Source organism: Dasypus novemcinctus, chromosome 24 (assembly GCF_030445035.2).
Source record: "Dasypus novemcinctus isolate mDasNov1 chromosome 24, mDasNov1.1.hap2, whole genome shotgun sequence".
Lineage (NCBI taxonomy): Eukaryota > Metazoa > Chordata > Mammalia > Cingulata > Dasypodidae > Dasypus > Dasypus novemcinctus.
Genome location: NC_080696.1, coordinates 37,967,259 through 37,994,790, shown reverse-complemented (window position 1 = coordinate 37,994,790; position 27,532 = coordinate 37,967,259). Strand labels below are relative to the sequence as shown.

Here is a 27,532-nt window from a genome sequence, read left to right as displayed (position 1 = left end):
AGCCCACTGAATCATGATCTCCTGAGTGGAATCTTGGGATCTGCTTTTTAAGTAGCTTCCCAAGGATCCTAACACACACTCAGTTTTGAGGATCACTGTCCTCTACTGATAGAGCAGAGGTGCCAGAAGGTTTTGCAGTTGAAGGAGTCTGAGAAGTTTCGGGGATCCGGGAACGGGTCTGAGGTCAAAAGAGGGGTCTGTTATCCAAGGAGGAGTCTGGAGGTAAAGAAACGGCCTGGGGATAAAAGAGCAGGAGCTGGGGTCAAAGGCAGCGTCTGGAGGTGAAAGGGTCTGAAGTCGATAGAGGTGTCTGAGGCACGAAGGGTTCGAGGTCGAAGGAGAAAGACCTTGAAGTCTAACGAGGTCCGAGGAACTTGGAGTCGGACTGGGATCCTAGGAGGGGGATCTGGAGTCTGAGGAAGATGCTATCTCGTCGGGAAGGAGGAAGGGATTTGGCCACAGAGTCGCATATGGTGCCTGAAGCCGCTTTGGCTCCCCTTGCAGCGCGCGCGCTCTCCCCGCACCTGCCACTGCACGGCCTGGACCAGCCCTCCGGGCTTTCCATCCACCCCCACCCTCACCCCCACCCTTGTGTCCACTGCAGGCTGACAGCGCCAAGGAGGCGGGGGCCGTCGGACTCGGACACCGCCGGGGGGGGGGGGGGGGCGGTGAGGCGCACCCTCGCGGCAGTCCAGGAGCTCAGGCCCCGCCCTCTACCCCCACCCCCGCCCCCACCCCGCCGCAGCCACTTCCGGCAGGCGCTGCGCTGCTGGGGGGCGCGGGAGAGGATGGCGGCGGAGAGCCAGGCCAGCCAGGAGAGCGCCCTGGGCGCCTACTCGCCCGTGGATTACATGAGCATCACCAGCTTCCCTCGGCTGCCGGAGGACGAGCCGGCGCCCGCGGCTCCCCTCCGGGGACGCAAGGACGAAGACGCCTTTCTGGGAGACCCCGATACCGGTGAGGCCCGCTGGCCCCGTCCCTGTCCCGCTTTGGAACGTCCCTGGTCCTCCGTCATCTGCGCGGAACACCCTCCTCCAGCCTCCATCCCCCAATTCATCCCCTTCCTTCTGGACCTCCCGGCTCTCCGCCCTTGCCCGTGTTAATTATCTGGTGGGGTGCAGAGGGATGCGTTTCTGCCTTAGAGGCTTAGGATGCGACAAGGGAGACCAATGCCAGCGACTGCAGTAGGAGGGATTGGGGTTATCTCTTGGGAAGAACTAACAAGGAAGGAATGTTGGAGAGGAGATCCTAAGGAGAAGCTGTAATCACCCAGAAGAGGTCTTTTTCTAGTCGCAGAGACTGGGACTGGGGAAACCAAGTCAGCGACTGCAGAAGGAGGGACAGAGATTAGGTCTTCAGAAGAACTGCCCCACAACCAGGGGTAGTGGGGAGGAGACCGGGAGAAGCTGGGAATCTCTTTATGTCCAGGAAGGGGATAAAGAGAATATGATTCCTCTCTATCTGGGAGTGCTGGGTATTGGGACACAGGGGGATGGACTGCATGACCTCTTGAAGTCCTTGGAGACTAGAGAGCTGGGTGCCATCACGGTTCTATGGATTACCTCACCCCTCCCAGAGCCATGGACCAGGCTGTGATATTGGTAAGGACTCTGCCCTCCCTCCCCAGGAAGCAGGCTCCAGAATTTTACTCTGTTCTACTCAGCCCTCTGCAGGGACTGCAAGGGATGTGGGGAGAATAGAGAGGGAGGAGACAGAGTTTGGGAGAAACCTGGCAGCCAAGAGCTCTCTGATCATCCCTTCCCTAATGCTCTTTCCTATCCATGTGGCCCAGCTCCATCTTCCCCTCCATTCTTCATCTTCCATCCCCCATCCCTTTTTCCCTCAACGTCACTTCCTGGCATTAGAGCATCCTGCCTCTCTCTCTTTCTCCCGGTTCCTCCACTAGCCTGGCAGATCATGCTTCTGAGGCCTGGCCCTCTCTGGCCTGACCCTTTCACAGCTTTCCAGTCAGCTGGCCCTGATCATCGGCTGCCCCTGCCAACCTGACAGTGGCACCCTACCTGGAGTGGGGGTGAGGTGGGGTTTGGGAGCTTATGGGCATCAAATGTCAGGGCTGCAGAGCAAAACTTCTTTTCCAGACAGAGAGTAGCTCTGAAGTCAAGAGTAGCAGAGAAGTGGGAAGATGTGTCTTGGTAGGTACCAGCCTGAAACCAGGCCCTTTAGTCAGGGCCCAGGAGTGTTGCTTCTGGTCCCAGCACTATTCTGACTCACTGTGTGACAATGGGTACACCTAGCCTGTGCTGGGCCTTAGTTTCCTCTTCCAGCTCAATAGGGAATGCCTGTTTCTTTTAACCTAGAGATTGGAAACCCCTGACATGTTTTCTCCTGGCCCCCTATAGATGTCTTAGCATTTATCACAAGCTGTGATTATTTATGTGATTATATGATTACTCCATGTCTGTTAGCCCCTTGAGGGCAGGGATGATGACTCCTGTTCACCATCCTTTCTCTAGCATCTAGCTCAGTGCCTACCACATGGTGGACACTCAATAAATAATTGTTGACACATGAGGGAGACCTCAAGAGGGGAGAATGGTAGGGGAGGGATTTTGCAGGAGTACCTTGGAGAGTTCAGTGCAATCTCTGTCCTCACCTGTACAGAAATCTAGTGGAGACTCTGGTCACCTGAGCTTCTGGAAACTTTATGCCAAGTTTGCACACCAAGGCTCCACAGGACCATGCCATATCTTCCAGCCCTGCTTCCAAGCCCCAGTGCTCCTTTTGCCCAGCTGAACAGGCTTAGCATGGTTATTCCTGTGTTCTCAACCTGGTGGTGCCCATCCTCCTAGCCAGGACCTTGGTTGTACACAGCTAGCCTCTAGTCTGCTGATCCCCAGAACCAAGTGCCCAATACTCAGCAAGCCCTGTGGAAAAGAGAGCTAGATTATGACTGCTACAAGGATGGGAAAACACTTCTTTCCTCTCTTCTGAGCTCCAGACCCATGTATTCCTCTCTCTCCCAAGCATCTACCTGTAAATGTCCTGTACAAGTACCTCACCTTCAGCATGTTGTATGCTGAACCCATTATCTCTTACCCACATGACTGCTCTTCCCCCAATGTCATTCTCAATTAATGACTGACACTCATTCAGTCTCTTAGGTAGAAGCCCAAGAGCTTTCCTTGACTCCTCCTCTTTCTCTCACTTGCAAATGGTGATCAGGAGCTCTCTGTCCCCCGTCCTAAATATCTTCTAAATCTCTCTCTCATCACCATCCCTGTCACCACCACTTAGACTAAGTCACCATCCTCTCTCAATTGCTTTACCTTTTAGGCTCCTAGTTGCTCTTCCTACCTCCTGCCTCTTCTCTCCTGCCCCATCCCCCCACCACCCTATACTTCTGATCTTGTCACTCCCTGTTTCAAAATGTTTAAGGAACTCCTCTTAAGGGAATAAGGAAGCCAGGATGGCCACAATCTCCAACCAAGATCTCTCTCCTGAGCTTTGGACCTGCATAATCAACTCCATTCAAGGTTATTTTGTCATAAACTCAACTAGAACTGAGATAAATCTTAAAAGAGTAAATAATTGGGAGGCAAAACTGACAAGTCCAGGAATATCAGGATTCAAGCATGCCTAGACTTTTTTCCCCATCTTTGGCTTTGCCATATCTGCTTCACTTTTGTTGGCTTTATCTCCAGAAAGCCCTCCCATCTTGGGGGACAAGATGCTTCCAGAAGCCACAGCCTTTCATCCTACCAATTTAGCAACTTAGGCAGAAACAGGGCCTTTCACTTTCCCAATAGTTCCAGCTAAAAAATTACAAAGTTTGAGTCTCATTGGTCCAGTTTTGATCACATGCCTGTTTTTGAAGCAATCACTGTATAGGGATTCCTGTGTTCTGCTTGGCCTTCCCTGGGTTTCATACTTACTCTGGTCAGGAATGAGGGAGTAGGCTAAAAGAGAGGAGGGTGTGTGATCCCTAAAAGAAAACTGAGGTACTTTTATTATAAGAATGGGGAATGGTGTCTAACAGATAAAAATAAAATGTCTGCTGGGCCACCTGCCTCCAAATAGCTCCTCCTCGTGTCCTGCAAATTCAAAATAGTCAAAATTAAACTCATCTTTCTCCAAATTCATCATGTTTCTCTTGGTCCCAGACTAACCCTTTCCCAGAGTCCTGCTGTTGCTTTTACATGTCAATAAAATCAACAGTATTATTGCCCCAACACTTAAATAGTGCACATAGTAAATACTCAGTAAATATTTTTGTTGAATAAATGAATAACTCAATGATTGACTGAATGGTGGACTAGAGTCTTGAATAGCTCCACCTCTGACGGGGGCATCTCACCTTCCCTTCCTGCCTTCTCAGCAATGAATGGAGAAAGCAGATGTAAGGACAAGTACCAGGAAATATCAGCTAGAATTACTGGGTGGAGAGTTGGTTTTTGAGGGTGGAAATGGCTCCTGATGTCATGTAGAGCAATGGAAAGGAGGAGGTTAAGTTACACAGAAACTTGACTCTGCCACTCCCTTACCTTGAGCAGGCAATATCACCTTTCTCAGCCTCAGTTTCCTCATCTGTAAAGAGGCCAGAGTAGTGCCTGTCTCATAAAGTCATGGGACCACTTCAATGAGGAAATGTTTGTAAAATTCCTGGTATATAGTCAGCATCAATAAATATAAGTTGAAGACTTTTCCCTGCACTTCTTTTGAAACCTCTATGGGCCAAGAAGAGTTCTATGCTTCCAGTTGGTGTGTAACATCTTTTGTTGAATGAATCACAGTTTTATTTACAGACTTTGTGGTGCTGAAGGTTGGAAGCATGTATGATAATCTGAGGGAGGAGGCTCTCAGAAGAGAAGTTTCTTTCTAAAAATAATTTAAAAACAAATTTTATGTATATGGTAAAAAAAAAGAAAGTCCCAGTGAGAAAAAGTAAAAGTCCCCTTCTCCATCCCTATCTCCCCCATTCAAGGATGGATTTTTTTTTCCTTTTTATTTAAAAATATATTTATTGATTAAAAAATAAAAGACATAGGTGGTAAAAATTTCAAATAAAAAATTCTTCCACCTCATCTCATTCCCACTTTCAGTATCTTTACCCAAAAATTACCAGCATAAATAATTTATAAAAATTTCTTGCATAGGGGAGCAGATGTAGCTCAGTGGTTGAGTGCCTGCCTCCCACATATGAGCTCCCAGATTCAATCCCTGGTACCTCCTTAAAAATTTTTTTTCTTGCATATATCAGTATTTGTATTTGTATATGTGGTTTCTTACTTTCACAGAAGAAGGAGGTATGGATCATGGAGGGCCTTGGATGCCCAACCAACGAGTTTGAATTTTATCACATTGACATCATTGAACAACAATATTTTACTTTATTTTATTTTTTGTACACTTAATAATTGAATATATAAACACTTAAGATTAAAAAGAAAATACAAACAATATTTTAAACAAGAGAAATAGAACAGTCAGTTTTTAACATTATCACACAGACTTTTAAAAGGGTTATACTCCTAGTGCATAGTAGTAGGTGTTCCCAAATGATTATTGAATGAATGGACTTTTAAAAACATATTGTGGAGTGCAGCAAGGCATTAAGGTTGAGGTACCAGTCTCTTTCTTTACTGTTCACGAATACCCGAGACCTTTAAGCCCTTTAGGGACCTGGTTTTGGGGCTACAAGCACCCAGAGAAAGGAACTCTGGCATGGAAGAGGGTCCCAGCCTTGGAAGTCTTCTCCTTCAATGGGAAAGGAATGGAAATAACTTTGAGTGAGCACCAGTGTGGTGCCTAGAATACATTCATGGAGTCTTTGTACCCATCCTGCCATTTAGGGATTATCCCCATTGTTAGGATGGGGAAGGTGAGGCTCTTGACTTACCGTGATTTGTCCATAGTTGCCTAGCAAGTAAGTGGCTTTCAGGTCTTCCCTGCCTCCACTCTTATCTTCCTCCAATCCGTTCTCCAGAGAGCAGCCAGTGGGATCTTTTAAAAGCACAGACCAGATGGCTTCTTGTTCTTACTTAAAACTCTCTAGTGACCTCTCATGAGTCTTAGGGTAGAACCCAAGCTCCCTACATAGCCCAGTGTATCTGGCCTAGCCTCTGCCTCTATTACTCTGTCCCCTTGCCCACTACACCAGAGCCGCCCAGGCTTTGGTTATTTTCTTCCAGTGTACCAAGCTTATTCCCGCCTTATACCTCTGTTCCCCCCTTATACCTCTCTTCCCTCCTTCTGGAACACTACAAACACACACACACCCTTTCTCTACATATGGCTGGCTCCTGCTCATACCTCGTTTCTCAGCTTAAAAGTCACCTGCACAGAGGCCTTCTCTGATTTCCCCAGCTAAAGTAGCCCCCATCGTTCTCTGTCATCACATCCTTGTAATTATATACTCCTTTGTTTGCTTGTTTATTGTCTTTTCCTCCCCTGGTCTATGAACTCTTTGAGGGCAGGAACTGTCTGTACCTTTTCTTTAGCACCTCCCTTAGGGCCAGACACATAGCAGGCCCTCCAGATTTGCTGAATGAACGAATGGGTAAATGAAGCAAGGTAGGAAGCCAGGATCTATCCACTCAGTTTGTATAGCTGCCTCCTTGCACAAAAGCCCGGGCCCCACCTGTGAGGATCTGGTTTCCAGGGAGGGCCTAACCCCGACCTCTCCAGGAAGGTTCTCAGCCCTGGGCCCTGCGTCCAGGGAAATTTGGCCTGGGTATCAGCTGGGGTGGGAATACAGCCGTCCTGCCTCCCAGCTAGGGGTCCCGTCTCTTCCTAGCCGGGAACCGCCGCCCCCGCCCTCCCTGGGGTGCGCCGTGGAGACGCTGAAAGGTGAGCAGTGCCGGCTAGAGAGATTTGAAGGGGGAGGAAAGGCGCGCGGAATAGCCCCTCTGGAGCGCGGACAGGGGCCGCTAGGGCGCGCCCAGACCGACCCCGGGCCGCCCGCAGACCCCGACTCCTTCCTGAAGTCCGCGCGGCTGCAGCGGCTGCCGTCGTCATCGTCGGAGATGGGCAGCCAGGACGCGTCGCCGCTGCGGGAGACGCGCAAGGACCCGTTCTCGGCGGCTGCGGCCGAGTGCTCTTGCCGCCAGGACGGGCTCACGGTCATCGTCACGGCCTGCCTAACCTTCGCCACTGGTGTCACTGTGGCACTCATCATGCAGATCTACTTCGGGGACCCCCAGGTGAGGAAGGCGGGAGAGGTAGGGGAAGGGAACTGGGGAGTGGGAGCTCAAGGAAGCACTTGAGGAGACTGTGGGTATTGGGGAAAGGGCTGAGTGGTGGGAGTGGGACAGAAAATGCAGTGGGGAAATGGTGGTGACTTGGGAAAGAAGGGTCCCCAAGGTGGAGGGGGGTTGGTCTGAGGCATGAGGGGGATAGAGCAAGGAAGGGACCTGATGAGTAGGAGGGTCTTGGGGCAAGAAGGAAGGTTCAGAGGGGAGAGTCAAGGCAACAAGAGGGCAGGGCTCCCACCTGAAGTTCAGTAGAGGTGCCTTAGACAGCAGCTCCTACTGCCCCCAACCTTGTCCCCTCTCCCCTCCCTCCACCCCTCCCCAGATCTTCCACCAGGGCGCTGTGGTGACAGATGCCGCCCGCTGCACTTCGCTGGGCATCGAGGTGCTCAATAAGCAGGGATCTTCTGTGGATGCGGCTGTGGCAGCTGCCCTCTGCTTGGGGATCGTTGCCCCACATAGCTCTGGCCTGGGCGGGTAAGGAGCTCCCAGCTGTCCAGGTTGTGGTTTCCTAGGCCTGCTCCTCTTCTTCTGGTCTTTTGGGCTCTTGGGAATGTGTGTGCGTTGCGGGGGAGGGGAGTCTCCCAGTTTGAGGGCCAGCTGTGTCCCAACTCTTTGCATGTTCTGCCCCCAATCTCACCCCTTTTTTCCTGGATGGAGTCAGAAGCAAATGGAAGATCTCGAGGTGTTTTCAGAAGCTTTCCTAATGGGAAAGAAAACTTGTAAACTCGAAAGTGAGGTGCACAGGTGGGGATATACTTTCAGAGTAAACTTTAGAATCACAAATCCTTGTGGGAGTCTGATGAAAACTATGGACCCCCTGTCCTCCAAAAATACAGTTTTCTACACACAGTATCAGGGGATTATCAGACTTTAGGCTAAGAACTCTGAAAACAGAGGTTACAGACTAATCACCCATGGGCTAAACCCAGCACACAGGTTGGTTTGGTTTGCACACTTCATTACTGTTGTTAAAGAGTTGAGAGTTTTCACATAAAAATCCAGATTGCCAACACCTCTTGAAAAATCAGAACATCAGTAACATAGGGTCCACATTCCCACATGGCTGGCATTAGCAGGAGCTGAATAGAAGCTGCCTCCTGTGATAGGGCATGTGCTGTCCACTTTGCCATAGTTTCTAGCACTCTCTATTGTATTTCTGTCCTGTTTTTCTTATTTTGTTACTTGACTGAAGGTATTTGAGCTTGCAACCCCTATCTTAGGTGGAAACAAGTCACAGCAAAGGGGCAGACCTGCCCTCCAGTCCCTACCAAAGAAATTCCTCTTTTGGTTTTGCCCAGTCTGTCCTTACATAATCCAATCCTGGGGAGGGGGTGGGGACGTGCCAAGGAGGCAGGTGCAGGAAGTTGGCAGAGGTCCAGCTCTAGTCTGTGGTGAGTGTGGGGGCAGAACAGCCTGCTCTCCCAGTCTCTGGGTTTTCCCTAATCAGGGATTAAAGTCTCCAGTGACAGGCTGGAGGAGGCACATGGACCCTGGGTCCCAACCCCCTTGGCTTTATTCCCCATCCTTATAGAGTGGCTGAGTCTGAATCCCTGCTGGGGAGGGGGCTCTGATACCTAACCCCTGATGACAGATGAAGCCTACAACCCTTGCCATTGAGGGTAGTAGATTAATTGCTCAGAGGGGTGGCATCTCATCATCACTGGCCCCCTTTGTGTCTCTCCCAGTGGGGGCGTGATGCTGGTACATGACATCCGGCGAAATGAGAGCCGCCTAATTGATTTCCGGGAGTCTGCACCAGGGGTCCTCAGGGAAGAGGCCCTGCAAAGATCCTGGGAGACTAAGGTGGGGACCCTGGTGGGAAGAGGGGGTTCAGGGGTTGTCTCTTCACTGCCCTTCTGCTAACTAAGCATTAATTTGGGGGTGGGAAAAGAGTTGGAATAGGATGCTCTTGGGCTTTGAGGGAGACAGGCAGCCTCAGAATAAAATAGTGAGCCAAAAAATCTGGAGGGTTGATAACAGGCAATGTAGCAAACCTTACTGCTGTGGTAACCTTGCCTATCTGGCACATAGGAAAGGAGGAAAAAAGGCCACTGAGCAGTCTGAAGAGATGACACAGAGTTGCAGTAAAGCTCACATATCTCACGCTGAGCCTGGTGACTCCAGTTTCTCTACCCACAACACATTGCAAGATTAGAGAGGAACTGCTAGAGGCGACCCCATGATCGGCTGAGTGCAAAGAAGAAAACAGAAAAACTTGGAAAAATAGTCCTAAGAACTTAAAAGGACGGTATTTAGTGCAGTGACAAAAGCCAAACATACCTCTCAATTATTATAACTCAGAATAATGATGGAGTGATAATGAAAAGGTTAAATGAAGGATCTTTGTTCAGCATCTTAAAAGGCAGGGATAGGTATAATCCGATGTAGACAGATTTCTATCTCAATTGGTTATGTCCTGGCTCTTAAAAGGGTTTGCTTAGTGTATAAATCCCACAACTGTGCTGGAGAAAGGAGGGCTTTCTCTATTTGCTGTCAGGGAGATGGGTGGGTGAAATACCACGGGAAGGGGAAGGAGCTATGACCTACTCCCCACCCTTGGGGTGCCAGCTGGAGAGAGTTTGCCCTCCCCTGGGATACTTGGGCCTGTGTCTCTCCCCTGTGCCAGCCCCCTATCCCTGACTTGGGGCTCTGCGGAGTTCAGCCCAGCACCCCCCTTCCAGTGACCTGGTCTCCTCTCTCCCTCGCCTGCCCGCCTTGCCCAGCCTGGGCTCTTGGTGGGGGTCCCTGGAATGGTGAAGGGGCTACACGAAGCTCACCAGCTCTATGGCAGGTAAAGACCCTACCTCTGGGGACCAGGGGCCCCTGCCTGCATTCCTCCTTGGGTGGCTTTCCTCCCTCCCCCATATCACCTTCCCTTGCCGTGACTTTTCTCCCAGGAATCCCCTATGCCCCGGGGCCCCTCCTCCTTCCCCCAGGACCCATCCTCCTCCCCCCAGGATCCCCTCCACCCCCTGCTCTCCGGCCCCCCAGGCTGCCATGGTCCCAAGTCCTGGCCTTCGCTGCAGATGTGGCCCAGGATGGCTTCAACGTGACCCATGATCTAGGTCAGTCGGGCCTGGGGGTGGTGGGTAGGGGCACGTGGTTGATGGAGAGGGGAGGGGAACTACTCGGATTTGGGGCCCAGGCCAGAGAGGACCTCTATTCCAGCTTGCTCCTTAGACCCCTTCCCTGCCCCACCCCAACGTTCAACTGGTGGCAGCTCCAAAAGACCTTCCAGAAGGGGCCCATATACATCCCCATCTCCCCCACAACAGCCTCTGGGGGTTGGAGCGCTCAGGCCCTCGGCCCTCATCCCCACCTATTGCACATCTTGGCCATCTAGTCCCGTCCCCGCGCCCCCGCCCAGTCTCCCGTCCCTGCCCCCAGCCCGCGCCCTGGCGGATCAACCGCCGCCCAACGCCTCCGAGCGCTTCCGCGAGACGTTCCTGCCGTCGGGCCGCCCGCCGCTCCCCGGCTCGCTGCTGCGCAGGCCTGACCTGGCCGCGGTGCTGGGTGCACTCGGCACCGCCGGCCCTGCGGCCTTCTACGCCGGCAGCAACCTCACGCTGGAGATGGTGGCCGAGGTGAGCGCGCGCAGGGGGGAGGGGGGCGCCGCCAGGGGCGCGGGCGCACTGGGGACCCCCAGGTCCCAAAGGGCCCTATTGCAAGGACGTCCCCGACCCCCTATTTCCTTCTTTCCTTTCTTTCGACATAATATTACTGGAAATTCCATTTCTTTGCATTTCTGGACTAGGTAAAACCAGCCTATGGTGATAGAAAGCAGATCAGTGGTGGCTGCAGGGACCGGGTGGGCGAGAATTCAGTGACTGGGAAGTAGTACTGAGGGAAGTACCTGGGGTGATGGAAATGATCTGTCTTGATTTGCATACATCAAGACTGGTTAACTGAACGATCCTCTTAAGATCTAAGCATTTCAGTGCAGGTAAATGATATCGCAACTAAAATGATATATCTTTACTGCGGACCTACTGTGCTCCTGGCACGCCGCTGTCAGGTGCTTGGGATACAATAGTGGACAAAGCCGAAGTGCCTTCCCTGGGGGAGCTCACATTCTAGTGGGGAATGTAGATATTATTACATGATCACTAGAATAAATGGAATAAAATTTTGTTAAGTTTTACAAGGGAGAGAGGTGTGAGGGAACATCACATAGAGACTCAAAGTCAACATCCCAGAAGAAATGTCAGTTGAGCAGAGATCTAAGTAGGAGTTAAATATCCACGATGGAGGAGAATAGTATGTAGGTTGAGGGAACAGTATGTGCAACCCTCCTGAGGTGGGAAAGAACTTGGTTTGTTCCAGGGTTAAGATCAGGGTAGCTAGAGTACAAACCTGAGAGACGACGGTGACAAATGGGATCAAGATTTCCAAAAGCCAAGTGAAAAAAAAAAGCTCGGGCTCCCCAGCAATACACTGTGTCTTTCTTTTTTTTTTTTTGTCTTTATTTTTTTAATATTACATTAAAAAAATACGAGGCTTTTTTTTGGTTTTTTTTTTTTCACTTTTTAAAAAAGATTTATTTATTTATTTATTTTTCTCCCCTTCCCACCCCCCACCCCGGTTGTCTTTTCTCTGTGTCTGTTTGCTGCGTCTTCTTCATCCGCTTCTGTTGTTGTCAGCGGCACAGAATCTGTTTCTTTTTGTTGTGTCATCTTGTGTCAGCTCTCCGTGTGTGCGGCACCATTCCTGGGCAGGCTGCACTTTCTTTCACGCTGGGCAGCTCTCCTTATAGGGCGCACTCCTTACGCATGGGACTTCCCTATGCGGGGGACACCCCTGCATGGCAGGGCATTCCTTGCGCACATCAGCGCTGCGCATGGGCCAGCTCCACACGGGTCAAGAAGGCCCGAGGTTTGAACCACGGACCTTCCATGTGGTAAATGGACGCCCTAACCACTGGGCCAAGTCCACCGCCTTCACTGTGTCTTGATAAGCAACACAATTGGACTCTGGGCTCCCTACCTGACCACTGTCGGTAATTTGTATTGGCTTCTCCCTTGGGAGAGGTGGCCAGGAGCTACCACCAATAGCAGGAGCTAGTCCGTCAGGACCTTACAGACCAACCAGTCTCAAACTTTAGCTCCAAGAGAGCTAAGATTCCTGGGCTTCACAGTGCCACCCAGTGCCACTCCCTGAAATCAGTCATTGGTACTAATCTCTTGTGTATCCTTCCAGAAATATTGCTTACACAAGCAAATATATATATATATATTTGCTTCATATAGATATATATATGTATGTATTTATATATAATTTACCCTTTCATTTTTTTTTAACACATTCACAAATGATAGTTTCTGTATCCAACTTTTTCATTTAACAATATATCCTGGAAATCATTTAAAACCAGTGCGCAAAGCGCTTTCTTGTTCTCTTTCTCTAACCATATTACATTCCCAATTACTTAGTACTCACATTTTTGAGGTCAGGAAACTGAACATACTCAGAGGGATTCACTAACTTGCTCATGACACGCTGCTTGTGAGTGGTGGGTCTTGGATTTAGTCGATATTCTTACGGTTCCAAATCTTGCCATGCTGATCCCCTTCTAGAATGCCTATTTCTGGTCCTGAGATTGACACCTTTGGGCCCCACAGGCTGGTTCCAATCTGCAGGATCCTGTCCTGTACTTGCCAGGCCTGGGGAGACCTTGCCTCAATTTCAGCTTCCCTGAGCCCATAATCCCACCCTGCCCTTGGGTTTTCTCTGGACTGAGGGTCACACCTCCTTCACTGGAGGACTGAGCAGATTGACAAAAAGGGTTACACTCAAACCCTCACATGTTTGAGTCTGAAGCAGTAATGGGTTCTAAGGACTGTTATCAATAGTCCAAACTATTTTGAATATGGGAAATTATGTTCAAGATAAGTTGCACAGACTAGTTCAGTGGTTTTCTCATCAGTGCAGTGGGGTAATTTATCTATCTGTGCCATTAATTATGGGAACTAAATAGGCCCATCATTCATTCAACATTCCATGGAGTTCCTTCTCAGGGCCAGACCCTGTGCTGGGCACTGGAGGTATGGATGTGGTGATAGAAACCCATCTCAAAAGGACTTGACTGGGAAGTTCAGGAGAGTACTGGCTTTAGATGCTTTTGGGTCCAGGACACAATCTACATTGTCAGAACTTTGTTTGTCTCTCTTTCTTTCTGTCTCAAAACTCTACTTTCCTCGCTTTGAATTGACCCTCTGTCAGATCCTTTCTACAGAGTGATCCCTACCAGCCCATCTTAGGCCATTTTCCCAGGAAGCCATCCCAGGAAAAGAGCATTTTTGTCTTCCCAGTAGTTCCAGCAAAAGCCTAAAGGGTGTGTCTCATTGGTCTGTCATAGGTCTCATGGCTGTTCCCAAACCAATCACTGTGGCCACTGAAAAGAAATGCTCTGATTGGCCAGACATAGGTCATGTGCCCTCTCCTGGAGATGGAAAGGGGGAAGAAGGAGATTCTAAGCATCAGAGAATAAAACAAAGACCATCAGTGCTTTAAAATAAAACAAAACAAAAAACCCAAGTTGAGTTTAAGTTGATTAACTTGCCAGACAAAGGAATACACACCAGTTAAGAAATTCACTTTGAAGCTCACTGAGAATGGAAAAGTCGAGGGTTTTAAGTATTAACAAGGAAGGGATTCATAGTAGTTATGCTACTTTAGGATGGAAAATTAGCAGTCTGGATAGGATGGAATGAGTGCTTTGGTTTGTACAAGATTGCTTCATTGGTTGGTAAAGAATGCTCAAATATAGTGAGAGTCTGGCCTGCCAGAGGCATTCAAGGTTCATGTTTTTGTAATGGCATTAACTGGTTGTAGTGAATTGCAGAATTCAATTTTGACATCTAGACAAGTGCTGTTGTAAGTGGAAAATCTTCCTTCTACATAGGTAGAGAGGACAGCATACAAAGACATGGAGGGTGAGCTCCAGCAGTGCAGGTCACTCAGGGTGGCTATACAGAGCTCACTGGAGAATAGCAGAACATGAGGTGGGAGAGGTAGGCAGGGGCCTTGAATGCCAAGCTAAGGAGGTCATCAATGGAATGCACCCAGGACAACTCTTGGCACATAGTAAGTGCTAAATGTTAGCACTTTTTCTCCGTCCTCCTTTCAGAAATACACAGGGCTGATAGGGTCCCTGAAGATCCTGATGGGGGTTGCATAAAAGTTGTGATCTATTTGTGATTCAAACCTATACCAGAGGCCAAGCCCTTATGCTCACACAGGTGGGGCGTCATTCTCTACCCTACAGGCACAGCACGCAGGGGGTGTCATAACTGAGGAGGACTTCAGCAACTACAGTGCCCTCGTGGAGAAGCCTGTGTGTGGCGTGTACAGAGGTGACCTCTCCCCCAGCTCCCAGGTTCCCCACTCAGGAGAAGCTTCCCTTTGGCCCTAAGACTCCTCCCTATTTCACACAAGAGAAACTGCGGCAGTGAGCTACCTGGGGAAATCAACTGCTGAAGCTAGCCAGAGCTAGCCCACCTTCTGAAGTAGTCATGTGGTCATTTGCCTCAGTATTTAGGATATTGGGGGACTTGTTACAGGCTCAGACCTGGAGGTTGGGATTCTGGCCATAGATTTTTTTGGATTTGGGCTCCATGTTGCCCCAGCCCCTCTGCAATCCCACTTGAATTGCCCTGTGCCTCCTAACCAAGCTTTGGGGTAGAATGAACCCTTCAAAAGCCATCATAGACCAGCAAACTTGTTATACCAAAAGAGAGGTAATGGGATGTAACTCTCAAAACTCAAGAAAACCAATTAGGAAGCCAGGAAAACCATGTTAATAACATGGGTGAAGTCTACATTTGCTGAACCCAAGGTAGTGAGTTCCTGGGCTACTCAGAGGAAAGCAGGCCTGGATTTCTTTTCCCTGGATCCTGTATTCTCAGAGTAGGCCTAGCTTCTCTCCCCTCTGATAGGGCCAGATCATCTTAAGCTCCAGGAGAGAGGCTGTCTCTAAGTTCAGATTTCCAGCCCTCAGTATCCAGCCTGATTCCCCTTTCAGAGTCAGTATATGAGCACAGGAAAGAGAAGACCTAGGTTCAAGTCCTGGCTGTGACACTCACCTTGAACAAGTCACTTCCCACTCTGAGCCTTGGTTCCCTCCTTAGCATGGAAATAATAATAGCACCTATGTCTCAGGGTGCTGATGAAGATTTGGTGAGATGATGTAGGAAGTTGCCCTGATCAGAGTGGGTGCTGAATATGTGTTTGATTTTCTGTTTCGCCTCCCCAACCTGGGTTCTCTTGTTACTGTGTTTCCTTTTTCTCTCTCCACTTAATTGTGTAACTTTGGACCAGTTGCCTCTGTGTGCCTCAGTTTCCTCACCTATAAAAAAGAGAATGAATATTGTGAGGATCGAGTTAATTAATTATTGTGTTATGTGTCAGGTATTATTATTGGCCCTTTTTTGTTCAAACATCTAATAACAGGACCTCAAATAGTAAGAGGAGGTTCCTACTTGCAAGAAGTCCTGAGTTGGGTGGGATCATCAGGGCCCTGGAGGGTATCCAGTGGAAGGAGTTGTCACAAGGCACAGAGTAGACAAGAAGTCTGGACATCTGGACGCCTATTCCTGCTCTGCCAGTGACCTGCAGTGTGACCCTGGACAAGTCACAGCCCCTTTTGAGCCTTAGTTTCTTCCTATGGCGGATGAAACTGAAAACCAGTGCTTTGGGTTCGAGTCCTAGCCCTGCCCTTGACTCGCCATTTGAACTTGGGTGGGTCTCTTTGCCTCTTGAGGCTTCAGTTTCCCCCAGCAAATGAGAGGACTCCATGCAGTAGTCTCAGTCTATGTGATGGTGGAATGTGGAGATGGCTCTGTCCCTTGGTCTTGATCCCCTCCCCTGCCATCTAGTCGTTTCCTGTCCTCTCAGGCCACCTGGTTCTCAGCCCCCCACCCCCGCACACGGGCCCTGCCCTCATCAGTGCTCTCAACATCCTGGAAGGCTTCAACCTCACAAGCCTGGTGTCCCGGGAACAGGCTCTTCACTGGGTGGCAGAGGTAAGGCCAACCCCCTCCTCCACCCGGGCTCTGGGGACCCCGGGGTTGGGGGATGGAATACTGCCACAGGGCAGGACTAAATCACCTCCAGGTTTTCTCATACACAAGAATCCCCTGGGTGTGGGTGCTGGCAGGGGCCTGGCAACCCTTCCGTACCCCTGATCTGTTTTCAGACCCTGAAGATTGCATTAGCCCTGGCCAGCAGACTGGGAGATCCAGCCTACGATTCTACCATCACTGAGAGCATGGATGACATGCTCAGGTGGGTCTGGGCCGGGATGCTGGGTGCTTCAGAGGTGATGATGGGTGTAGGGAAAAGATTAGGTCAAAAGCAGTTGGTGAAGAGAGCACAACTCTGTGATTATTCTGAGATAATCAATCATTGATGGTACTCTTTGAATGAGCTGTATGGTGTGTGAATAAAACCACTAGAGTGGCAATAAGGCCTGAAGTTCCAAGTCAATTTCAGCTCAATCCCAACTCATGGTATGACATTTGATGCCTTCACTACACCTCAGTTTCTCCATCTGTACAATGAGTTGGTCTATTTCATTTGGTTCTCAAATTTTTTTGACCCTTTCCCCCCATTAGAGTGGAAAAAGAAAACATAATAATGAAAATAGTCTCTAAGCAAACTGTCTAGGTAGTGGGAATTTTTATTATAATGTATCTGCTTTAGCAGCATAACATAATTAAGACTGTGGACTCCAGGTCAGGCTGTCTCAATTCAAATCCCAGCTTTGCTGCTCACTAGCTGTGAGGCCTTGGGCAAGTCATTTAAACTCTGTCTCAGTTTCTACAAGGGGGCCTGATAATAACAGCACCCACCTTATGAGGTTGTTATGAGAATTAAATGAGAGCATACATGTAAAAGCATTTAGCATGATTTCTTGGACATAAATGTTCAACAAATGTCAGTTATTATTAGCAATAGTGGTAAAAATGGTTAATACTTATTTGCTACTATACTTGACATAAAAGCTAGCTAAAGGACAATCAGAAGCTGAAAATATAGTTAATGTAAATATGCATTGTTACTCAAACAACCCTTCATTAATTAAAGTGGAAATGATGAGACTACAACTTATAATTAAAAAGCAAAAAGGGCAGCAACCAAAAAAAGACAACCAGCTTAAAGCCAAAAGGATGAAGCTAACAACCAAGTGTCTCCCTGCCAAATCACCTAAAATAAAGGCATGTTTATATGGCCATTAGCCTTCTTGATTGAAAACTGAATAAATGTCTATAGTAGTCCTTGGTAACTTGTCACTCTAATCAATTTGAATAACCCAATTAGATAAACAACTTTCAGTTGAACTTAAAAAGGTCTAGGAAATTGCATGTTTTTTTCTACCACTGAATCATCAAAAATTATTAGAGAATCACTGGTCTGTATTAGAAGTATTTTCAGATTGGACTCTGCAGTTCCATGAAGGTCTGCCGTTAGGAAAGAGGGGGTGGGGAGTAACCCATACAAAATACTGAGGTGCAATGGGGTATTCTTCTGCCACTTCTGTATTCCTCCCAGATTCTCTAGGAGCTGAGGGAGGAACCAGGAAAGAGTCTACAATGCCATTCTGCCATTCACTCTTCAATAATTATTATTTGAGTACTTATGAGCTGGACCCTGTGCTTGAAATGAAAAATCTATGTTGTAGTGACAAAAGACCCATGAATTAAAAATCAGTATCAGTATAAATGTATGCTCTGAAATACTGTATCAGTCAGGGTTCTTTAGGCAAACAGAATCAACAAAAGGTATCTGTCAATAGTACGAGATTTTGTTAAGATTCTCTCACGCAGCCGTGGGGATGCACAAGTCCAGGTTCCACAAACAGGCTGCAACCAGGGGCTCCAATGAAAGTCCAGTGAAGGTTCTTGACGAGATCTGGGAGATGTTGACTGTACAAAGACAAGCTGGGAAATTCTCACTCAATGCTGGAATCACATCCCTTTTAAGGCATTCAACTGATTGGATAAAGCGTCACTTACTGCTGATGGCATCTCCCTGATTGATGTAATTGTAATCAGCTATCTATGATTTACCACTGTAGTAAAGTCAATGGTGACTAAAGTCCATAAATGCCTTTGTGTTACAGTTAGCCCAGTGCTTGCTTGACAAACAACTGGGCACAATTACCTGGCCAAGTTGACACAATAGCCTAACCATCACAAATACATATCTCTAAATTAATTAATCCAATATCTATTTATTGAAGGCCAACTATATGCCAGGTCCTCCTATACCTGCAAAGATAAATTCTAATAGTAATGATCTCTGAATATAAAATCCTCCCTAAATAAACTCTTAAAAGTTTAGTTCTAGACCACAAACATTAGGTTAAATTAATGCAGTTTGTTCACTCAAAACAAGTATTTTCTGAGTGTCTACTATGCACCAGGCACTGTCACAGAAAGGATTAAGGCGGTAAGGTCAAGTGACTAAGAGGTTCTTGATTTAAAAATTAAAGAAATAAATAGTTGGCTCAAAAGAGAATCTGAATAACACCTAGATAAGCTCATTCAGTTCATCACCTATTTCCTAGGTGTTTCCTAAGTGCTAGGAACATGTGAGCTTCTCCCTTCATACACCTAATAGTCCAGTGGGGTGACACGTGTGGCAGGAGGGTGTAACAAGAGCTTGTTTGCGTTCATCCCCCATCCCTTGTCTTTTCAGCAAGGTGGAGGCCACCTACCTCCGGGGCCACATCAATGATTCCCAGGCGGCCCCTGCCCCACTCCTGCCTGTCTACGAGCTGGATGGGGCTGCCACTGCCGCCCAGGTGCTGATCATGGGCCCTGACGACTTCATTGTGGCCATGGTCAGGTATGCCAGCTCACACTCAGTACCTGGCCCAGACAGTCGTCTGGACCAGGAGGGAGATGGGGGTTGGACTGGGAGTGAGAGCAGGTTCCATGCTCACCTGGCCCCACTCTGACCCCAGCTCCCTGAACCGGCCCTTTGGCAGTGGCCTCATCACCCCCTCGGGGATCCTGCTCAACAGCCAGATGCTGGACTTCTCCTGGCCCAACAGGACTGCTAACCACTCTGCGCCCAGCCTGGTAGGGCCTACTTCCCTCTTCCCCAGGGACCCTGAGCCCAGGCAGGAGGTGTGGCTGCCCTGTCATTCCTCCTTGCTCTATAAACTTCTGTTATAAAGAAAATGAGCCAGGGGAGTCAATGTGGCACAAGCAGTTGGGCCCCTGTGGGTTCAGTTCCTGGTGCCTCCTGATAAAACAGAAACAAACAACAAGCAAAACAATTGAAAAAACAAAACAAAACAAAAAACTGGCTCAGAGGGGGCGCCAATGTGGCTCAGTGCTTTAGCACCTGCTTCCCACATACGAGGTCCTGGGTTCATTCTCTATTCCCCAGTACTTGAAAAAAGAAAGAAAGAAAGAAAAGAAAAGGAACACAAACACTTCATCTCCAGCCCCCTAAATCTGGAACTTGGAGTCTGATGTATCTAAAAACCCTTGTCTCAGTTTGTTTCTGTCTCATTGTATGACTTAGGGAAGGCCTCAGTTTCTTCACCTGTACAATGAGGATATTGACCCCATGTGATGTTTGGGGCACTTTTCAGTGCTAATGGTCTATGATTATATGACGCTGAGCTGGCGGGGCTCAGCCTTATTTCTGGGCACCATGTGAGGAGCCCAAGGAAGAGGGAGATAAGGAATGATTGTCTAACTGGGGACCAGCACTCTTGCACCCTGCAAGCTAGGACCCTGATGGGCCAAAAACAGAAATGATCAGGGTGGGGATCATTCTGCCTTTCCCTCACTGCCCCCCCCCATTGCCATCTTTCTTGGTTGGCCCCATCTTCTGCCCCATGTGAAGCCCCCATAGCAGCCCCGTGGGTCCACTTACCACTCTCCCTTATGTACCCCAGCTGTCTAGAGACCTTGCCCATTTCACAGACCACTACGGCCTAGGAAGGGACCATCCCCCAGAGAAACTAGACCTGTGGAAGATGCAGGAAGGATGATGTGGTCCTTGCCCCTCCCCACACCCCCTGTGGTCTCTGTCCTCTGACAACAGGAGAACTCAGTGCAGCCAGGGAAACGGCCACTCTCTTTCCTGCTGCCCACTGTGGTCAGGCCAGCAGAGGGTCTCTGCGGGACCTACCTCGCCCTGGGGGCCAACGGGGCTGCCCGGGGCCTCAGCAGCCTGACTCAGGTAAGGTTTCCTCCATAGTGGGCCTTTTGTGGCCAGGATCCAGGCTGTGGCCTGGGCTGCAGATGCCCCTGGTGTCTCCGGTTTGTTCCTACCCCTTACTCACGCAGCAAGCATGGGCTGAGGCTGCTTTGTGCCAGACCCACGCTAGGCAGTGGGGACGTGGGCTTCTCTGAACATGAAAATAGGAAAATGAAGCTCCATATCTTCCCACATTGCAGGGGAAATCTCAGGGTAAGTCGAATTGAAAGGAAATATAGCACCTGGGCTACCTGGGTTATGTCAACCTCAAGTCCCATCATTCCTCTGCCTAGCTTCAGAATAGATAAGCAGCCCTTCTCTGTAGAGTCTGATTTTGGAGGATTGGGGAAAGATGGGCCTGCCACTCCACACCACCTGCCAGCAGTTCCATGACTGTCAGGCACATATATTGGCAGGTAGGGGGTTAACTAGCCTGAACTTTGGAATCAGACAGCCCTGGGTTTCAGCCCCAAGTGCTGTCCATTTCCAGCATTGTGATACTGGGGAAATCCCTTAACCTCTCTGAACCTGTCTCCTCATCTGTACAATGGAGACAGAATAATGGGTAGCATTTATGGAGTTCTTAGTGCCAGTCACTATGCTAACCTCTGCGTGTGTGTTAACCCTTTTAATCTTACCGGCTCTTTTATAGATTAGGAAAACAGAAGCCCAGAGAGGTTAAAAATTGATCAAGTTCCTGTAGCTAGTGAGAGTGGACAGGCAATTTGGTTCCAGAGCCTGTCTACACTCCTAACCACTAAGCTAAAAGAACCCACATTGTGCCCTAGACCACTCTCAGTAGTAACCCTGCCCTGGCCAGGGAGAAAGGGGGAGATTGAAGAAGAATGGGTGCTAGTGGTACCTCTCCTCTAGCTCCCTCCAAACCCTGGAATGAGTAATTTCCCTCTTTGGCCCTCAGTTTCCCCCTCTGTGAAATGGGGACATTTATCACAGCCCTGCCCATCATCTGGGCTGTGGAAAGCTCAGGTGACATGCCTGGTGTAAGGGTCTGAAGACTAAGGAGTCGGCCCTAGGGGTGAGGGCTGGGAAGCTCTGACCCCCAGCTTTGGGACAGCCCTGACTCTTCTGCCCCTTGGCTGTCTGTAGGTTCTGCTGAATGTCTTGACCTTGAACCGGAACCTGAGTGACAGCCTGACCCGTGGCCGCCTGCACCCAGACCTGCAGTCCAACCTCCTGCAGGTGGACAGTGAGTGCAGAGCGGAGGACCCCATGGGGTGGGCATGGGGGCAGTCCAGCCATTTCCTGGTTATGTGGTCTTGGGAAGTCCGTCTCACTCTGAGCCTGGAGTTTTCTCATTTGTAAAATAAGATGCAGTTCATTCTGCAAACCTTCATTCATTCAACAGTTTCTATCGAGCACCTACTGTGTGCAGGAATCATGCTGGGTGGTAGGAATATTGCATTCACAGGCAGACAAAAAATTATCAAAGACATGTCAGATAGCAAAGGAAGTGTGCAGAGCATTAAGGCGGGGTCATAAAAGAGGACTGACTGGGTGATCCAAGACTTCTCTTGATGACACTAAAGTTGCGATCTGAAGAGTGAGAAAGAGCCACCATTCAAAGAACTGGGACAGAGCTTTGTAGGCAGAGAGAACAACAAGTGCAAGGACCTCACTCGTTGGACAGGACCAGGTTTGACATGTTTGAGGAATAGAAGGGGACCAGGGTGAGTGAGAGTGAGATGAGATCAGGGAGGCAGGCAGGGGCCCAATCATAGACCTTCTTGGTTGTGATGAGAAGATGGACTTTCTTCTAAAAAGGACCTAATTTTGTGAATGGGAAAATATGTGCATCTTTGAGGAGTTTTTATTACAAGAAGCAATGTAAGGGAATGGAGGTGGCTCAAGTGATTAGGTGCCTCCTGGGTCAGTTCCCAGTGCCTCCTAAAGACACAGCACACAGCAAGTGCAAAAAACGAGAGGGTTGGGTGAAATAAATAAAATAAATCTAAGAAGCAATGTACTATGCTAGTTCAGAGCGGCTACGATTTGAACGACAGGCCATCCTTGTCTATTTGGTATTTTTATCTCCCATTTTACAGACAAAGAAACTGCAATGCACAGAGATTATACAGTAGTCAAAGATCAACTAGGAAGTGGCAGAACTGAGATTAGAATACATGCCTGGCTGACAGTAAGGACTCAGTTCTTCACCCCATGGCTCCTGGTAGTTCCTGAACTGAAGCATGTTCCAAAGCCACAGACCCAGATCCTTAGCAGTCAGACTCTAGTTGGCCCAGTGACACTTTGGATCCTGGATGATGGATGATGAGGCTAAGTCCCTGATTTTTAATTAAAAAGTACCTGTTGGTCTCAGTCTAAGACAAGGACTATGAGAAGTAGGGACTGGGTGAAAGGAAAGCTCATTCGCCTGGCACATCTGGGAGGCTTTATGAAGGAGGCAACAACTGGCTGGGCCTTGAAGTATGAGCAGGAATTTGGCATGTGGAGGTGGAGGTGGAGGAAAGGGGCAATCTGGACAGGAATAACAGCCTGGACAAATGCAGAAAGCTGGGCTCAGCGAGCAGCCAGGAGGCCATCTGGGCTAGAGACACCGTTTCCCAAACTTGAGTATTTACCCTGCACCTTCATGGTTCTTGCCACATTTATGTACCCTCTAAACGGTTACTTACATGATATGTCTCTTTAAGTGGACTTCTTTTTTAACCTAAATTTAATTTTAAAGTAAACCTTATAATCACAAATGAAAAAAACAGCATTGTTTGCCGTGAAGTGGTAAGCAGCAATAAAAATCAAATATTAGATTTTACTTAGATAATGTTGGCTGTGATGTGAAAGGCACTGAAGGACTGCTCACTCTGATAAAGGAGGTTAGGAAATGTCTTTATCCTTGCCATAATTGGAAGGATTCATAGTGAACCACAATGGGAATATATTCACAACTAGGTGATTTAATGCTATTTAACATTGTATGTTAATCTCAAGAACTACCTAAAATCATCCTGTTTGCAGAAATAAGAAGACCAAATCTTTGTTGAGGTCCGTGGGAGGCAAGGCTGGTGAGGTTACAGGGCTTATCATGGAGGTCCATGTTAAGAAGCATGGATTTAAGTCAATTGAGTAGGGAGGGATAGGACCAGATTGGTTTTAGGTAGAAGGGGCGGACTGAAGGGAGGAAAATTTAAATCAGGGAAATGAGAGATGCATCTGGGATGATGGCCCAGGCTAGAGATGATGAGGGCCTGAATTTGTGCAAGGGGATGGCATTTGTTCATTTTTTCAGTAAATACTTGCTTAACATTTACTATGTATGACCCTGTTCTAGGCACTGAAAATCAATAGTGACTAAGTCAATGTCCCTGCCATTAAAAAGCTTCTATTCTAGTTGGGGGAGACATAGTAAGGCATACCTCAGAGATAGTGCAGTTTGGTTCCAGACCACAATAAAGCAAATATCTCAGTAAAGTGAGTCACATGAATTTTTTGGTTTCCCAGTGCATATTAAAGTTATATTTACACTATACTGTAGTCTTTTGAGTGTGCAATAGCATTATGTCTAAAAATACAATGTACAGATCTTAATTAAAATGTGACGCAGATGAAAAGTGAACACATGCTGTTGCAAAAATGGTAGATAGCCTTGCTCGATGCAAGGTTGCCACAAACATTTAATTTGTAGAAAATGCAATATCAGCAAAGCACAATAAAGCAAAGCTCAATGAAACAAGGTATGCCTATAAAAAATAAACAAATATAGGCAACAGAAGTAATTTGAAAGAAAAGAAAGCAAGGTAAAAATGAAAGGTCTGCTATTTTGCATAGTGGTCAGGGAAGTTTTCCTTGAAGAGATGCCTTTTGAACAAAGACTCAAATGAAATATGAGAGCCAGCTTTGTGATTATCTAGCAGGAGAGCATTCCAGGCAGAGAGAACCGCAAATGCAAAGGCCCTACAGTGGGAGCATGTTTGTCATTCTTAAGGGACATCCAGGAGGCCAGCTTGGCTGGGGCAAAGTTAAACAAGGGGGAGAGAGTAGAAGGAAATGAGAGAAGTTTAGAGATATAGTGAAGGCCCAAATGGTGTTGGGCTTTAGAGGCCTTGGTAAGGATTTTGGATTTTATTGTAAGAGGCATCAGAACTGTTTGAGTTGGGGAAGTGAATTGGTTGGACATGTTTTTAAAGGTTCTCTTTGACTGCCAAGCGTAAAAGGCTGTAGGGGAGACAGGACTGGAAGCAAGAGATCTAGTTAGTAGGCAATTGCAATAACCCTGGCAAGGAGTGTTGGCAGCTTGGCCTCGGCAGGTGGGAATGAAGATCCCAAAGCCATTCGGGCGATATTGAGAATGACTATATATTATTGATCACTTACTATCTACCAGGCCCAGAGCTCAGTGCTTTCTGTGCATCATCTCTTTTAATCCTTACGCTACTTCATGTAGTAGATTCTCTTGTAATCCCCATTTTGTTTACATGAGGAGACAGGCTCAGAGAGGTGAAGAGATTTTTCCCAAGGTCATGCAACTCCCTAGCAGAAGGGCTGGGACCAGGACTCAAGTCCGGTTTAGAACTCTGGAGCCAGTACACTGAACACTCTGAATGTATATTTGTCGGGGGCTGGTTTTCAGGTGAGTTCACCGAGGAAGATATTGAGTTCCTGGAAGCCAGGGGTCACCATGTGGAGAAAGTAGATGTCTTGTCCTGGGTCCATGGCAGCCGGAGAACCAACAACTTCATCATCGGTGTGAAGGACCCTCGGAGCCCAGATGCAGCCGGAGCCACCATCCTGTAGAGCCGTGGGGTGGGGTGGGGTCTTTTGCTCCCCTCCCCCCTTTGCATGTTCCCAGAGTCCCTCCCCCAGGTTTGGTCTCAGGGGGACCCCAGGGATACCCCAGATCAGGGGTCAAAGGGGATGCTTAGCAAACCCTATCCCAGAGTAACTGGGAAATCCTCCATCCGGAGGCCTGTGGTGGTGGGTGTTAGTGTCCACGACCAGGCAGACGGGACCTTGAGGAGTCAGACCGTCTCTGACTGTCTGTCTCAGACTGTCTGTCTGTCTGTCTCCCACCTCTCTTCTCTCAGCCATGCTGGCCCTGAGCTTAGGGACATGCTTGCAAACCCCTTCTTGAGGGTCCTCACAACCCCAGCATCTCCAGGCTGGCCTGACCTGGGCCTTGTCTTCCAGCTCCCTTCCCCTGTCCCAGCCTCATTTCTTAAATGATTAAGATTTTTTTTTTTAATTGATCATCCTGGGGAGAGGTACTTCTCTTCTCCTCCCACCAGGTTGAGGCAGGGGGCCTTGCATCTGGGGGTCCTCAGAGTGTGGGGTAGGGGTGGGGGTGGGACCAGCTCAGGGGCTTTCATTTGCAAATGGAAATTAAAGAAAGAAGATTGCTTAACCACGGCTCTGACTTGATTTCTCTTGGGCTGTTGTGGGAGTGGGAGAAGAGACCTCAGCCTACTCTGTCCAACAGGTCTGACTCCAGAGCAAGCTAGAGTCAACTTTGTGGGGGCCATAATAATATCTGCCATCTATTCAGGACTTGTAATAATAATAATAGCATTTTTGAGCACTTACTATATGTGCCAGGCTCTAGACTAAACACTTCAATCTTCATTACAAGCATCATGAAGTAGGTACTAATACATTTATGAAACTGAAGAAAAAAGAGGTTAAGAACCTTGTCTAAGGTTGCTTACCTGGTAAATACAAAAATTGGGATTCAGACTCTAACTCCAAAATCTGTGCCCTTGAGTACTTCCACATCTACTACATGAACTATTTGTTCTGGAGTACACTTTAGATAGTCTTTATCAGGCAATAAGTACCTTATATAAATTATGTCATTCATGCATTCATCCATCTATCCACTATATTCCAGGTACTTTACGAGGCACTAGAGATTCAGAATTGAACAACACAGATTTGTTCTTTCATGGGTTTCCAGTCTACTAGGAGAATCAAACATTAAAGAAATAAAGTCAGAGTAATTACCGTCATGATAAGCTCTATGAAAGAGGCAAAGAGAATACAAAACAACATTAATTTAGCCTGGGGGTGGGGTGGGGTCAGCAAAGGCCTTCTGAGGAGATGATGAGGATTACTAGAGTTGACAGGAAAGGATTAGGTGTGGTATGTGAGAATGGCATTCTGGGCAATGGGAATGGTATGCGCAAAGGTCCTGTGGGAGAAGGAATTTGTCATTTGGGGATGTGGAAGAATGCCAGTAACACTAGAGCGAGAACACACAAACTTTTTCTGTAAAAGGCCACATAGTAAACATTTCAGGCTTCCTGGGCCATGCAGCCTCTGTAGCTACTACTCAACTCTGCTACTATATTGTGAAAGTAGTCATAGAAAATACATAAATAAATGGTCACAGTTGTGTTCCACGAGAACTTTATTTTACATAAATAGGTGGCACAAGATTTGGCCTAAGGATTGTATTTGCTGACTCCTGTACCACAGCATACTGAGAGAATGATAGTATGAGATGAAATTGGTAAGGTAGGTACAACATTCTTAAAATCCATTTCATGGATGAAGAAATTGTGGTTCAGATACATGAGTTAACTTGTCCAAGGTCACCCAGCTGGTACTTGGCAGATTCAAAAGCAGCCTGTTCGACTCCAAAGATAAAAACAAAAGAAAATGAAACTATTATTTTATCTGATTGCAAATGTGACAATTATTCAAATAGCAAATATTTCATAAATATATTATGTGAATGACCTACCTCCTCAAAATTCTGGAAACCTTCTATCAATAATTAAATACTTACTCCTCAACTTCTGTTTTCTGTACATATATTACAGTAACTGATATTATACATATATTATTCTGTTAAAAAAATAAAAAGATCACTATTTTTAACTTTATATTTGTACACTTAATAACTGAAAATATAAACAAAACTAAAAAGAAAACAGTTGAATAAAAACACATTTCTCAATTAAATGTAGTGAATACATATAAATTTTTTATTTTAATCATACAATATGTTACACAATCTATTAATATTTGGTTCATAGTAATGTAATCATACAGTGTTTGTCCTTTTGTGTCTGGCTTGCTTCACTCAATGTCCTCCAGGATCATCCAAGTTGTCATATGCTTTACAACTT

General features: G+C 47.6%; 1 protein-coding gene across 3 annotated transcripts; it reads left to right on the top strand.

Annotated features, from left to right (window-relative positions):
- The first annotated feature begins 722 nt into the window (after positions 1–722).
- On the top strand, positions 723–25,806 carry GGT7 (gamma-glutamyltransferase 7). 3 transcript variants are annotated; one of them, XM_004454818.5, is made up of 15 exons: positions 723–957; positions 6,925–7,160; positions 7,534–7,685; positions 8,897–9,014; positions 9,935–10,002; positions 10,203–10,276; positions 10,599–10,795; positions 14,476–14,563; positions 16,104–16,231; positions 16,405–16,493; positions 18,909–19,058; positions 19,177–19,294; positions 20,274–20,411; positions 21,537–21,636; positions 25,036–25,806. In XM_004454818.5, exons 1-15 carry the CDS (start codon positions 789–791, stop codon positions 25,197–25,199), a joined length of 1,989 nt encoding a protein of 662 aa, XP_004454875.1. In that variant the 5' UTR covers positions 723–788; the 3' UTR covers positions 25,200–25,806. The 3 variants fall into 3 exon arrangements, with proteins under 3 accessions (XP_004454875.1, XP_071067756.1, XP_071067755.1); XM_071211654.1 differs by lacking the exon at positions 723–957 and adding an exon at positions 6,452–6,807; XM_071211655.1 differs by lacking the exons at positions 723–957; positions 20,274–20,411 and adding an exon at positions 6,446–6,807.
- The last annotated feature ends 1,726 nt before the right edge of the window (positions 25,807–27,532 follow it).